The sequence below is a fragment of the Scyliorhinus torazame genome, chromosome 14, assembly GCF_047496885.1.
Source record: "Scyliorhinus torazame isolate Kashiwa2021f chromosome 14, sScyTor2.1, whole genome shotgun sequence".
In the NCBI taxonomy this organism is placed as follows: Eukaryota; Metazoa; Chordata; class Chondrichthyes; order Carcharhiniformes; family Scyliorhinidae; genus Scyliorhinus; species Scyliorhinus torazame.
The window spans coordinates 220,741,782-220,756,659 of NC_092720.1; the positions used below are offsets into that span (position 1 = coordinate 220,741,782).

Sequence of the window (14,878 nt, forward strand, 5' to 3'; positions counted from 1 at the left end):
TGAATTCCTCCCACAATGGGTGGGATCAATTTTAGGCTATTCTGCATATTAGAGCGAGACTCTAATGTGCAGATTCCCTGAGGCTTTGGGATTCAATCCCTTTGCCTTGGGGACCTTGGGCGAGTGCCGTTTGGTACTGGTCGCCATGAACAGGGACTGGACAGAATGGTACTTGTGGGGGTCTAAAAGGGGATCGGAGGCCCCAGCTGCATGTCCTTTAGGCAGAGTGGTGCCATGGCACAACCAAAGTTCCCAGGTGGCACTGCCAAGCTGGCATTTTTTGTGTGCACGTGATTGGGCTGGGGTTGCCCTGTGTGGGTGTTGGGGGTCCTGAGGACCCTCCCATATTGGGCGGGATTCTCCCACCCTCTGCCGGGTCGGAGAATCGCCGGGGGGCAGTGTGAATCCCCAAATTCTCCTGCGCAGGGTTTTGGCGGAGGCGGGAATCGCGGTGTGCCAGTCGGCGGCTGCTAGCAGGGTGATTCTCCGGCCCGCGATAGGCTGAGTGGCTGCCCGTTTTTCGGGGGGTCCCACCAGCGTAAATCACAACAGTTCCTTACCGGCGGGACTTGGCTCCACGGGCGGCCTGCAAGAGTTGTCGGGTGTGGGGGGGATCTGGCCCCGGGAGGTGCTCCCACGGTGGCCTGACCCGCGATCGGAGCCCACCGATCCGCGGGCGAGCCTGTGCCGTGGGGGCACTCTTTCCCTCCGTACCGGCCGCTGTCAACCTCCGCCATGGCCAGTGCGGAGAAGAACCCCCCTGCGCATGCTCTGGGATGACGGCAGCAACGCTGGTGCTCCCGCGCATGTGCCAACTCGCACCGGCCGGCGGAGGCCCTTCGGTGCTGGTTGACGTGGCGCCAAGCCCTTCCACTCCGGCTGGCGCGGCGCCGGAAGATTCCGCACCTTCGGGCCGGCCTGACTCCGGACTGGTTCACGCCACTCCTCGGCACCGGAGTGGCCCGTCCCGCCGGTTCACGGAGAATCCCGCCCACTGTGGGCGGGCTGGAGGGGTGGGAAGTCAATGATTCTTTTGGTGGTCTCGGAGATTGGGACGCCATGGATCTCTTGCTACAAAACAGGGCCATGTGTGGCCTCAGCTGCCCGTTCCCCGTTCAGGCCCCTAATTCAGAGCAAGTCGTGTTGAGTAGCCATGTGTTCTCGGCACTGCGAGTGCCAGGAAAACGCGGCTAAATGCCCTCGCTCGGGGACTTTGTTCCCGTTTGGGAAGATTGCGCCCATTGCCTTCGGTCCCAGTTACAAACTCTGTTCTCTAACTATCACCTTCATCTCTGTTACTGGTGTCTTGTCCATAAGAGATGAAAAGCATTATAAACTTTAAATTAAACCTCACTCTCTCTTTATTTAGAAGTGAACTTTGCTGCACCAAAGTCGTGGCTGCTACAGGTCACATGATTTCCAAGTTGGTAGCAGTTCTGCAAACCTCCAGCTGTAATTACAGGACGTAACGCAACCCTCTTACTTGTGGAATCCCACACCTTGGTAAAAATTAATTTATAGGATGTTAGTATCGCCGGCAAGACATCTTTAATTGCCCTTGAGAAGATGGTGGTGGTGAGCTGCCTTCTTAAATCGGTGCAGTCCTGTGGTGTGGGGGCACCTACTGTGCTGTTCGGGAGGGTGTTCCAGGAATCTGACCCAGTGACAGTGAAGTGAAGGTTCAGCGATCTATTTCCAAGTCAGGAGGGTGTGTGGCTTGGAGGGGAACATCCAGGTGGTGGTATTCCCATAGTCTTCCGCCCTTCCCTGTCGAGTTGGCACAGGTTTGGAAGGTGCTGTCGAAGGAACCTGAATGAGTTGCTGCAGCGCACAGGTGGTACACACAGCGGCCATTACTCTGGTGATGGAGGGAATGAAACATCAAGCCGGGTCCCATCCTGGGATCCGACTTGTCCAAAAGTAACATCAGCTCGGATCGCAACAGCCTCTCCCCTCTCTTAAAACCTCTTCATCCCCCGGAGATATCTGGCCTCCTTTAATTCTGGCCTTTCGAGTATCTCTGAACCTAATAACTCCAATATTGGCAATCAAGCCTTTAGTTGTCCAGGCCCCCAACCTCCAGAATTTGCCCCTGAAACCTCTCGGCCTTTCTCTTTAAGCATCACTCCTTAAAACACGCCTCTTTCACCAAGCTTTTGGTCAGCTGTCCTAATATCTCCTTCCCTGATTTAGTGACCGGAGTTCTCCTGTAATTGCGATTCACTTTTCCCGCTGACAGTGCACCCCCCCCCCCCCCCCCCCCCCTCCAGTAGGGTTCCCACCAGCGAGGGGTAGTTACAGTGGGAAATTCCATTGACAAGAGGTGGGAAGATAAATATAAGTTGTTGTTGTTGATCAACGTCTATTAAAATGCCATTTAGACTAAAGTGAAACTCCTTGATATGAACATACAAACTAGGAGCAGGAGGTGGCCACACGGTCCTTCGAGCCTACTCTGCCATCCAATAAGATCATGGCTGATCATAGCTTAACCTCAGCTCCACATTCCTGTCTACGCACGATAAGTTTCACAACCCCGTGATTATCAATCATCTATCTACTCAAAGACTCTGCCTCCACCGCCTTTTGTGGATGGGAATTCCAATGACTCACAACCCTGTAAGAGAAAATACATTTGCTCAGCTCTGTCTTAACTAGGCGGACCCCTAATTTTTAAACAATGGCTCCTTGTTCTAGATTCTGCCACAAGAGGATCCCTCGGAAGTTAAAGACTTCAATCAAGTCGCTGCTCACTCTTTTAAACTGCAGCGGATACAAACCTGGGGCGGGATTCTCCCTTCTGAGGACTAAGACCCGGGGCGACATTCTCCGACCCCCCGCCCGGCGCGGAGGAACCATAGCCACCGATTGCAGGCCCGGCCACCGTGGAGGCCCCCCCTAGAATCGGATCCCCCCCCCACCCTGACCCCCACCAGGTCAGCCCCCGCAGCCAGAACGCTGAGGCCCCGCCAGGCGGGACCACATGTGAACCACGCCAGCGGGATCGGCAGGCACTCGACCCGCTGAGTGCGGAGAATCGCCGCGGGGGCCGCTTCCAATGGCCGGCGCCGCGGCGCCCGCACACGCGCGACCTGCGGCGATTCTCCGGTCGCCGGAGAATCGCGTGCCGGCGTGGGAGCCTATTTGGGGTAATTCTCCACCCCCGCGCCGAGCCGGATTTCGGCGTGGAGGGTCGGAGAATCCCGCCCCTCACCTCCAACATTTCCTCAAAAGACAACTCGCCCATTCCTGGAATTAGTCTGATAAAGCTTCTCAGAACTGCTTCGAACTCATTTACATCTTTCCTTAAATAAGGAGACCAAAACTGTACAAAATACCAGTCCAGCCAATCCCCTGTATCATTGAAGGACAGCCTTTTGTAATCAATTCCCCTCACAAAAAACAATAGCATTCGATTAGTTTTGCCAATTACTTTGTGCTCCCCGTTTAGAATATAGGCTTCTTTTTTTATGCTTCCGTCTAGGATAATTTCACAATTTCCCACATTGTTCCGTTGGCCACTCACTGAACCTACCTATGTCTTTTTGGAACTTTATCACATCTTTTCCTACCTCTGTGCCACCAGCAAAATCGACATCCATACCTTCGAATCCTTCATCCAAATCAAAGACCCATTAATGCCAGCTTTTTGTTGCCTGTTAGTCAGCCACTCTTCGCTCCACGCCAATAGGTCACCTCCTTGACCAGGAGCTTTTATTTTCCACAATACCTTTGATGTGGCTCCTTATCAAATGCCTTCTGAAAAATCCAAGTTCACTTTCTGTCCTTGGCTTCTGGAGCACAAGACAAATGGCAGTTCGTCTAAAGAATCATAGAATCTACAGTACAGAAGGAGGCCATTCGGCCCCTCGAGTCTGCACCGGCCCTTGGAAAGAGCACCCCATTTAAGCCCACACCTCCACCCTATCCCCACCAAACCTTTTTGGACACTAAGGGCAATTGAGCGTGGCCAATCCACCTAACCCGCACATCTTTGGACTGTGGGAGGGAAACCGGAGCACCCAGAGGAAACCCACGCAGACACGAGGAGAACGTGCAGACTCCGCACAGACAGTGACCCAAGCCGGAATCGAACCTGGGACCTTGGAACTGTGAAGCAACTGGGCTAACCACTGTGCTACCGTGCTGCCCTTTTGTAAAACAGACAATCAACCCATGAGGCTTGAAGTTTCCGGTCGCTGTTATTGAATTCACCCACCAGTGGTGTACTCCTGCCATCAGTGTACCCCCACTAGCAGTGGACCCCCGCCCGCAGGTTCCCTGGCAGCATGGGGCCGACACAATGGGAAATCCCACTGACAAGAGGCAGGAAGAAGATTCCCGCCAACGACGAACAGCGCGTGGCCAACAAACACGCAGCTGGGTAACGTAGAATGCAGCCCTGAGTAATTACAAAAAAATGCCTTAAGTATTTGGAAGGTGCTCAAACCAAATGTTGCCTGTTCGGTATTCCATTATCTGTTTCTGTATTTTACTTTACACCCGCATTGGCTCACCTTAAACTCTTTAGCAGCTTCTTCAAGTGGCACCACCTTGTGGTTGAGATGATTTCTTGAAGTCTGACAAAGGGCACAAATGGGCTGATTGTCAGTTTTGCAAAATAATTTCAGCTTCTCCTTGTGACGGCTGCATTCCTGCCGAATTTTATCACCTTTATCACGTTTTGCAAATGTCGCCATGTTGCTGGAGAGGGTGCGGATCGGCCTCAGGTCCCCGGAGGGGTGCTCCTGGCTGCAGACAGGACAGGAGGCGGTGACAGCCTTCTCCCCGTACTGGGTTGTACAGGATCGACAGAAGCTGTGATCACATTCGATTGAGGTAGGATCTTCATACAGATCATGGCAAATAGCACAGGAAAGATCAGCTTCCATCTCGAAGGGCTGATCACCTTATAGTGTGCGGCAGTTTAATTGGTAATTAGTATACATTGAAATAATTTCAGATTCTGTTCCTGATTCCAGCAGCAACGTTATAACCACAGCTCAGAAAATTAAGGGCAGGGCAAATGAGTAATACAAATAGATTGTTAATAAACAAAGGTCTCTTCATTCATTCTGTGCTGGGAATTTACCACCCTGACAGACCAGACTCTGTCTCTGTTCCATCCCAACAGAGAACAAAGACAGAACAGCGAATCTGGACAGAATTCATTCGCGCTGTTGGCACAGGGTATTGATCAGAGCAGGAATGAGTGTAAATTGTTGCAGTGTCAATAAGACAATAGATTCCTTTTACGATAGATAGAGCAAAACATGTAGAACAAAGACAAAGGGCTGGATTCACCGTCGCCCCGCGCCGATATCGCGTTCGGCATGGGGGTGGAAAATCCAATTTCACTCCAAAATCGGGCCCGGAGCCGATCGAGTGGACCCGGGAATCAGCGTGATGGCGGAGTTCTCCGCATGACTGGGGGCCCATTGACCGAGGCCCGCCCAGCGATCCTCCGCTGCCGACCAGCCAAGTTCCCGACGGCGTGGAACTAACCTGGTTTTGCTGGTCGGGATACCTGGCGTGGCGACTGCGGACTCAGTCCGCAGGGGGGGATGATCGGACACCGGGGGCGGGGGGTGGGGGGGGGGGGGGGGGGGGGATCGGACACCGGGGGCGAGGGGGCCTTATAGGCGGCTGGGGTTGAGATCCACACGGTCAGATCCTCGGGCGCGCGGCCGATCGAGGGGCTCTAATTTCTGTGTCTGCCTCCGCAGTCCGCGTCCGCCATGGCGCTCGGCGCGGCCACTGCAGACCACCGCCGTGCGCATGCGCAGACTCAAAACCGGAAGTGCAGGGGCCCATAAAAGCTAAAGCTGCGTGAATTACTCTGGGATCCTGCAACCCCCCTGCAGGGCTGTGAATTAGCTCCACTTTTTCCCAGGAATCTTCAGGTTAAAACCCCAGCGGTTTTTCGCTGGCGTGGGGACACAGTCCCATTTTGGGAGAATCTTGCCCAATGGCTGCTGAATTGGGCCATGGTCACTTTTTAAGAGCAATGAGGCCACATAAACCTCTGTCCCGGGGTCTGAGATGCGCAGTTTCTGCGGGGACACCCACAGGGCGAACGGTCTCTGGCAGTGTGTGGAGCACTGAGATGGTGACAGCAATCGGTGTGTGACGCTGATCTGAAACCATTGCTGCCATTTTCAAATTCCACACTCCAGCCTGTCTGAACCTCACTCAGCTCAACATGCTGTTGAATGGATCTCCCCAGATCCCCCTCTAACCAGCTCCATTTAAAGGAATCATGAAGTATTTACAGGTTCCTGGCGGGATTATTTCTCCTGGCTGCTGGTGTCATTGTGTCGATTTGTGGGGTTTCTTATACTTGACCAAAGTTGCAATATTCTGGACACCCACCTCCCCTTTACACCAGCACAACCTCGCCCTTCTTTTCTCTTCACCTGAATCGTGAGGCGGAATTGTCCCATCTGCCGTGGAGGGGGCGGGAAGTGCTGCCCGCTGTGGAGGCCGACAGGAAACCATGCCACATGTTCCAGAACAAGAACGGAAAATACTGGACAATCTGAGCAGGTCCAAAGGCAGCCCCTCTTTGCTGAAGTCTGGGGTGGGGGAAAAGCTCGTGGGCCACCTTTCCACCCAGAGGCCAATTGAAGCCCTTACCTGGCTACCTGAAGGCCTGATCCCACCTCCGCTAGTATTCAACCAGTGGCAGGTGGGGGCGACGGACTCGGCATTTGAGGAGGCCGCCCAGGATACCCTACAGGGTTTGCCTGTGGCCTTCTGAAACCTTCTGGTTTTGACCCCTTGAAGCAGACGCAACTACACATATTTTGATGAAAACCAATTGAAATTTTATTTATGATTATCAACAAAGCAGCAGCAGGTCCCAACAGTACAAGGAAATTCTCAACATTCCTGCCATAACAGGCACAGTGATCACACAATGACTGTCTCCATCCTGGGAAATACACAAACCAAGGTTTGCTGTGGGAGGATCCACTGTGGTAGACAAGGGAGGGAATCTAGGTGCGGAGCCAGAGGAAACGGGCGAGGTACTAAATGTGTACTTTGCATCAGTATTCACCAAAGTGAAGTATTTGGTGGATGGTGAGTTTGGGGAAGGGTGTGTAGATATTCTGGGTCACATTGAGATCCAAAGGGGCATTTTGAAAAACATTGAGGTACATAAGTCCCCAGGGCTGATGGGATCTACCCCAGAATACTGAGGGAGAAAATTGCTGGGGCCTTGACAGAAATATTTGTATCCTCATTGGCTACAGATGAGGGGCGGGATTCTCCATGTCGAAATAGTGCACTGCGCGGGGCCGGAGAATGGGCCGTCAGCCTCGCAATCAGGCCCGATGCCTTCTCCACGGACCAGAGAATCGCCACCAGTCGCGTGCATGAGGTTGACGCGGCGCTGGTCGGGGGCCATTGAAAGAGGCCCCTGCGGCGATTCTCCGCCGGCAACTGGCCGAGTTCCCGTCGGCATGGTTCACTCATGGGTCCACCCGACGGGCATTCAGAGTGGGGGCGAGGGGTATCCGTCACCGGGGGGGTGGGGGGCTTCCAGGACACGGCCAGGCTTGCGATCGGGGGCCACCGATCGGCGGGCACGCGCGATCTAGGGGGGGAGCTATATTGTGGGGGCCGGCCCACTGTGTAGGTCCGCCCTGTTGCGTGTGCCCACCGCCACTGGCGCGGACCCGCGGCCGGAAGTGCAAGGCCCCGCATGGAGCCCTCTGGGGCCCTGCAAGCCCCCTTCAAAACGGAGAATCACTCTGGACTTTCTAGGAAAAAGTCGAGAGTGATTCATGCCCGTTTTCTCGCGGGCGTGGGGACATAGCCCCATTATCAGAGAATTCCGCCCGAGGTCTCAGAGCACTGGAGAATAGCTAATGTTGTTCCTGTGTTTAAGAAAGGTAGCAAGGGCCGGGATTCTCCCCTACCTGGCGGAGGTCCCAGCGGGATGGAGTGGCGTGAACCATTCTGGCGTCAGGCTGCCCCAAAGGTGAGGATTTCTCCGCACCTTTAGGGACCAAGCCCTCACCTTGAGGGGCTAGGTCCGCGCCGGACTGGTTGGCGCACCGCCGACCGGCGGGAAAGGCCTTTAGCGCCACGCCAGCCAGGGCCGAAAGGACTCCGCCGGTCAGCGGAAGTCCGCGCATGTATGGGAGCGTCAGCAGCTGCTGACGTCATTCCCTCGCATGCGCAGGGCGGGGTGTCTCTTACGCGTCGGCCATGGTGAACGCTGTGGCCGAGGCGGGGGGAAAAGAGTGCCCCACGGCACAGGCCCGCCCGCGGATCTGTGGGCCCCAATCATGGGCCAGGCCACCGTGGGGGCACCCCCCGGAACCAGATGGCCCCGCGCCCCCCCCCAGGACCCCGGAGCGGGCCCGCCGGGAAGAGAGGTGGTTTGATTCTCGCCGGTGGGACAGGCATTCCAGCAGCGGGACTTCGGCCCATCGCGGGCCGAAGAATCGCCTGGGGGGGCCCGCCAACCGGCGCGGCACGATTCCCGCCTCCGCCGAATATCCGGTGCCGGAGAATTCGGCAACCGGCGGGGGCGGGATTCATGCCAGCCCCCAGTGATTCTCCGACCCGGCGGGGGGTCGGAGAATCCCGCCCAAGGATATTCCAGGAAATTACAGACCGGTGAGCCTTACGTCAGTGATAGCAAAATTATTGGAGACGATTCTTTGAGACAGGCTTTACTCGATCCTGTGAGACAGGAAGCAAGTGGACGTATTAGCGAGAGGCAGCACGGTTTTGTGACGGGGAGGTCATGTCTCATGATTGCGGTTTTCGAGGAAGTGACAAAGATGATTGATGAAGGTAGGGCAGTGGATGTTGTGTAGATGGACTTCAGTAAAGCTTTTGACAAGATCCCTTATGGCAGACGGTATAGAAGATGAAGTCACACGGGATCAGGGGTGAGCTGGCAAGGTGGATACAGAACTGGCTAGGTCATAGAACAGTACGAAGTCTTACAACACCAGGTTAAAGTCCAACAGGTTTGTTTCGATGTCACTAGCTTTCGGAGCGCTGCTCCTTCCTCAGGTGAATGAAGAGGTCTGTTCCAGAAACACATATATAGACAAATTCAAAGATGCCAAACAATGCTAGGAATGCGAGCATTAGCAGGTGATTAAATCTTTACAGATCCAGAGATGGGGCAACCCCAGGTTAAAGAGGTGTGAATTGTCTCAAGCCAGGACAGTTGGTAGGATTTCGCAGGCCTGATGGTGGGGGATGAATGTAATGTGACATGAATCCCAGGTCCCAGTTGAGGCCGCACTCATGTGTGCGGAACTTGGCTATAAGTTTCTGCTCGGCGATTCTGCGTTGTTATAGCCAAGTTCCGCACACATGAGTGCGGCCTCAACCGGGACCTGGGATTCATGTCGCATTACATTCATCCCCCACTATCTGGCCTGCGAAATCCTACCAACTGTCCTGGCTTGAGACAATTCACACCTCTTTAACCTGGGGTTACCCCATCTCTGGATCTGTAAAGATTTAATCACCTGCTAATGCTCGCATTCCTAGCATTGTTTGGCATCTTTGAATTTGTCTATATATGTGTTTCTGGAACAGACCTCTTCATTCACCTGAGGAAGGAGCAGCGCTCCGAAAGCTAGTGACATCGAAACAAACCTGTTGGACTTTAACCTGGTGTTGTAAGACTTCGTACTGTGCTCACCCCAGTCCAACGCCGGCATCTCCACATCATAGGTCATAGAAGGCAGAGAGTAGCAATGGAAGGATGCTTTTCTAATTGGAGGGCTGCGACTAGTGGTGTTCCGCAGGGATCAGTGCTGGGACCTTTGCTGTTCGTAGTATATATAAATGATTTGGAGGAAAATGTAACTGGTCTGATTAGTAAGTTTGCGGATGACACAAAGGTTGGTGGAATTGCGGATAGCGATGAGGATTGTCAGGATACAGAGGATTTAGATCGTTTGGAGACTTGGGCAGAGAGATGGCAGATGGAGTTTAATCCGGACAAATGTGAGGTAATGCATTTTGGAAGGTCTAATACAGGTGGGAAATATACAGTGAATGGTAGAACCCTCAAGAGTATTGACAGGCAGAGGGAACTGGGTGTAAAGGTGCACAAGACACTGAAACTGGCAACACAGGTGGAGAAGGTAGTCAAGACGGCATACAGCATTCTTGCCTTCATCAGCCGGGGCATTGAGTTTAAAAATTGGTAAGTCATGATGCAACTGTATAGAAATTTAGTTAGGCCACACTTGGAGTATAGTGTTCAATTTTGGTCGTCACACTACCAGAAGGATGTGAGGGCTTTGGAGAGGAGAGAGAAGAAGTTTACCAGGTTGTTGCCTGGTTTGGACAGCATTAGCTATGAGGATAGGTTGGATAAACTCGGTTTGTTCTCGCTGTAACAATGGAGGTTGACGGGTAACCTGATAGAAGTCAACAAAATTATGAGGCATATGGACAGAGTGAGTAGTCAAAAGTTTTTTCCCGGGGTGTAGCAGTCAATTACTAGGGGGCATAGGTTTAAGGTGCGAGGGGCAAAGTTTAGAGGAGATGTACGAGGGACGTTTGTTACACAAAGGGTGGTGGGTGCCTGGAACTCGCTACCGGAGGAGGTGGTGGAAGCAGGGACGATAGTGACATTTAAGGGACATCTTGACAAATGCATGAATAGGATGGGAATAGAGGGATACGGACCCAGGAAGTGTGGAAGGTTTTCGGTTCGACAGACATCATGGTCGCCGCAGGCTTTGAGGGCTGAAGGGCCTGTTCCTGTGCTTTTCTTTGTTTCTTGCAGCTCTCCTCTGAAGTGTGATATTCCAGTAAGCCAGTTGGAAAAGGATACAACTGGAGCCAATATTTACAGACTTTTGTCTGCATTTATTCCCAGAATTACACATGCAGTGCCAATCCCGAAAACCACAGTTTCGATTGGTGTCTCTTGGTACCTCATCTGAAGAAGCCGAAAACAATGAAGTGCCTGATTTGAAAGGGCCAGTGGATGGGATGTGGGGATGTCCAGCAGGTCGCTGGCCCCGAAATCATCCCCGGTGCACTCCACTGAGCACCATCCTCTCGATCCCCTCACCACACAGAGTGCAGCGGGCAGCCCAGCCATACCAGCCGGTCCTGGCCCCAGGACCGATGGCAGTACTCTGGAGATTCCGGGTCAGAAGGTGGCAATAGGTCCGCTTTGGGAACTGAGTCACACGGCGACTCGGGGAATAGCTCCTTCCCCAGTACCAGTATCCCTGGGGCCAACATCAAAAACGTGTGGTTTTTTTTAATGGAACCCTCGAGCAGGCCCGGGGGGATATCAGCCCGAGCCCGGTTGGGCCCAGCCTCAGCGACCTTACCCGTCCCAGCCTCCTATGCGTCCGAGTTGGTGACAAGTGACTGGATTATACCGAGTGGAGGCTCTTGCTCACCCTCAGGGAGGGGTTCTCACACATCCCTGGGAGGTGCAGGCGGGCCAGACAGATCCGTCTCAACCTCCCGAGGAATGGACGACCCCCGGTGACAGTGTGTGATAAAAGGACGGTGCAGGATCTGCAAAGGACACCAACCTAACCCCTCTTCTACCTCCCCTGCCCTCACCTCTAAGAAACTGTCTTTATTTGGATGAAGGGATAAAACCCTCATCCTCCTGGATTGTTACTGTCCGCGGACAGATTTTCAGGGGTTCTGGGTTTTTACCCCCAGCAGTGAGTTCTGGATTGAAATAAGGATAGAGTTTCTCAGTGAATGTCCCAGTGAAAGTGTAGATATGGGACTTGTTATCTGAGTTATAAAAGGAAACCTTCCCTCCCTCATAATCCAGACAGACTCGAATCTTTCTCGGCTTCACTCTCAGATCTAAGCATTTTGGTGGATTCTCACCAGCCGAGTATTCATGCCCCTCTTTCAGTGTCGCTGCCCAATATCCGTCAGCTGGAGTCACGACAATGTCACCTTTCCTGTTGATGGATTCCTTGGCCACGCCCACATCCCAGTCAGTCTTGTTTCCCACCTCCACCTCCCAGGAATATTTCCCCGATGTGAATCCCTCTTATCCCAGGACATTGACACAGGAATTAAATCTCTCCGGATTGTCGGGAAGCAGCTCCCGTTTCCCGATGTATCTCACGGTGCTCAGCTCCTCAGACAGGAGAAGGGCAGGATGGGCTGGCCTGGAAATGTCCACTCGGGGGAGAATGGTCTGACCATTCGGAGGGTTCCTCACTCTGGATGAAGCTGATTTTCTTCATTGTTTAATTTGATGAAACTATCCCTCTATAATATTACAGTAAACAAGCTCCAGATTTAGTCATTTCCGTGTTAAAGAGCCGTCAGTGATCCTGGGTGTGAGACAGAGGAAACCAAATGTGACAGGTGATGGGGCTGTTTTGGTCGGTGAGTTTTATATTCTAGATTTTGATGACACAACCTGCTCATTCTTCAAGACGGCGAAGGAGAGAAAAATAAATAAACAGTTACCGTTAAAAACTTGATGTCCTGTTCCCTCAGCTCTTGTTCAATCTCCTGAACAGTGACTGAAAGCGATGAGATTTCCTCCGTTATCTTCTCAATCCTCTCCTTCATCTCCTGACTCTTTTTCTCTTTCTCCAGATTCAGATCTTCCAACTCAATCCTCTCTTCCTCACGGAGAAACTGGTGAAGGTTTTCAAATCTGTTTCTCTGTCTTTACACTTTGGTCCTTTGGAAAATATCAGTGAGATTGAAAATTAATGAGGATTTTTAAAAGGTTGTTCAGCCTGAACAGTTCTGTACAGATCGGAATATTCCGGAGAAAAACATTCCCAATCCAGTTAATTCCCAATCCAGAACAAATGAGTTAAACATATAACTTATTTTATACAGAGATAATAATTCTGTAATGCCGTGTGGTCTCGTTAATAGATTAGAGGTAATAGATTATCAGATGATAATTTGTTCAGATGGGGAAGCTCTAACTGGGAATCGAATTGGTCAAGTTCCCATTGGAGGTATTGATGATTATTGTGGACTTAACCCAAGTTTTGAAATGCATCTCAAATTAGAAACACCTTCTCTACATCTAGTCCGGGATTCTCCCCTAACCGGCGGGGTGGGCCGTACCGGTGGCGAGGAGTGGCATAAACCACTCCGGCATCGGGCCGCCCAGAAGGTGCGGAAACCTCGGCGCGGAGGGAAAGTGTGCCCCCACGGCACAGGCCCGCCCGCGGATCGGTGGGCCCCGATCGCGGGCCAGGCCACCGTGCCCCTCCACCCCCCGGGGGCTCCACAGGCTGCCCGCAGAGCCAGGTCTCGCCGGTAAGGACCTTGTTTGACTTATGCCCGAGGGACCGGCGATTCTCCAGCCCGGCGGTGGCGGGGGTGGGGGGGGGTCAGAGAATCCTGCCCCTAGACTGTCACAAATAACTCTGGCGAGTGTCCTTCAGCCTTCTCTGGGGAAGGAGGCACGGCCTAGGCTACAAGACATCGAAGCAGAAGTAAGTAAAGCCATCGAGGCTGTTTCGCTGCTGAATGCAGCCATGGCTGCTCTGAAATGGTATTCCTCAACTCCACTGTCCCGCCTTCTCTCCCTCTTGATTCCTTCACTGATTAAAAATCTGTCTATCTCAGCGTTGAATATTCTGAGCATCCCAGCCTCGACAGCTCTTTACGGTAAAGAATTCACCAACAGAGTACAGGCCCAATCTACTCAATCTGTCCTCGTATTAAAATCCCTCCACAGCCAGGTTCAACATCGTGAACCTTCTGAATTGCCTCCAATGCCAGTTCATCTTTCCTTCAACAAGGAGATCAAAGCTGTTCACAGTATTCCAGCTGTGGTCGAACTCGAGCCTTGTATAGTTTCAGCAGGACTTCCCTATTTTCTCCTCCATTGCCTTTGCAAAAAGACCCACATTCCATTTGCCTTCCCTGTGACCTGTTGAACTTGCATCTTAGCAATTTCTGATTTATACACGAGGACCCCCAATCTCTCTGTGCTGCAGTTTCCTGCAGTCTTTCTCAATTTAAATAACATTCAGCTCCTTTATTCTTCCTACCAAAGTGCATAACTTCACATTTTCCGATATTATATTCCACCTGCCCACTCACCGACCTGTCTCTATCCCTCTGAAGGCGCTTCGTGTCATCCTCACCATTTGCAGTCCCAGCTATTTTTGTGTAATTTGCAAACTTGGCAATAATACATTCACTTCGCTTGTCCGAGTCATTAATATGCACTGTGAAAAATTGTGGCCACGGAACGATCCTTGTGGTACTCCACTGGCTACAGGTTGCCATGCTGAAAATACCCCAACTCACTGGGTGCGATTCACCCAAAAAACAACTACGGGCACGATTCGCCGGCCACACTGCGCCGGAAAAGCAGCTCGCCGCGGCATAATGTGGCTGTTGAAAGTTGGGAGATCCCGCTCCCGGGATCTAGCAATGCCTCACAAGATTCAACGCAACCTTGCGATACGTTGCAAGGTGAATCCCGCCCACAATGGGCGGGGTCACCTTTTATCAAATCTGCATATTAGAGTGAGGCAGTAACCCTTACTCTAATGTGCAGATTCCCGAGGTACCTGAGACTTTGGGATTCAATCCCTTTACCTCGAGGACCTTGGCTGAGCGCCTTTTGGTACTGGTCCCCACAAATGGTTACCAGACGGAATGTCATTCGTGGCTATGGGCAGCATGACCAGGAGGACTGCTGTAGGAAGAAGATAAACAACCTCCTATAAGCTGCCAGGGTAAGTTACCACCTCTCACCTGCCATCATTCTTGCCTATCACCTTTCAATTTCCCAAACACCGCCCCTGCCAATCCACTGGCTGACACCTCGCACCCTCCCAGAATTTGATCCTCAAGCTTGTCCCTCGGACACCCCTGGCACCCACCAGCACAACCCTGTCATGCAAAG

At 52.5% G+C, this 14,878-nt stretch overlaps 1 protein-coding gene across 1 annotated transcript in view; it reads right to left on the bottom strand.

The window, feature by feature from the left end:
• Positions 1-14,878, bottom strand: part of LOC140389179 (uncharacterized) — a 160,613-nt gene that overhangs the window by 69,193 nt on the left and 76,542 nt on the right. Inside the window, exons 8-9 of the mRNA XM_072473340.1 lie at positions 12,457-12,630; positions 4,518-4,901 (exon numbers count right to left, since the gene is read on the bottom strand). Of these exons, the coding sequence (XP_072329441.1) occupies positions 4,518-4,901; positions 12,457-12,630 (558 nt within the window). The remainder of the gene's footprint in view (positions 1-4,517; positions 4,902-12,456; positions 12,631-14,878) is intronic.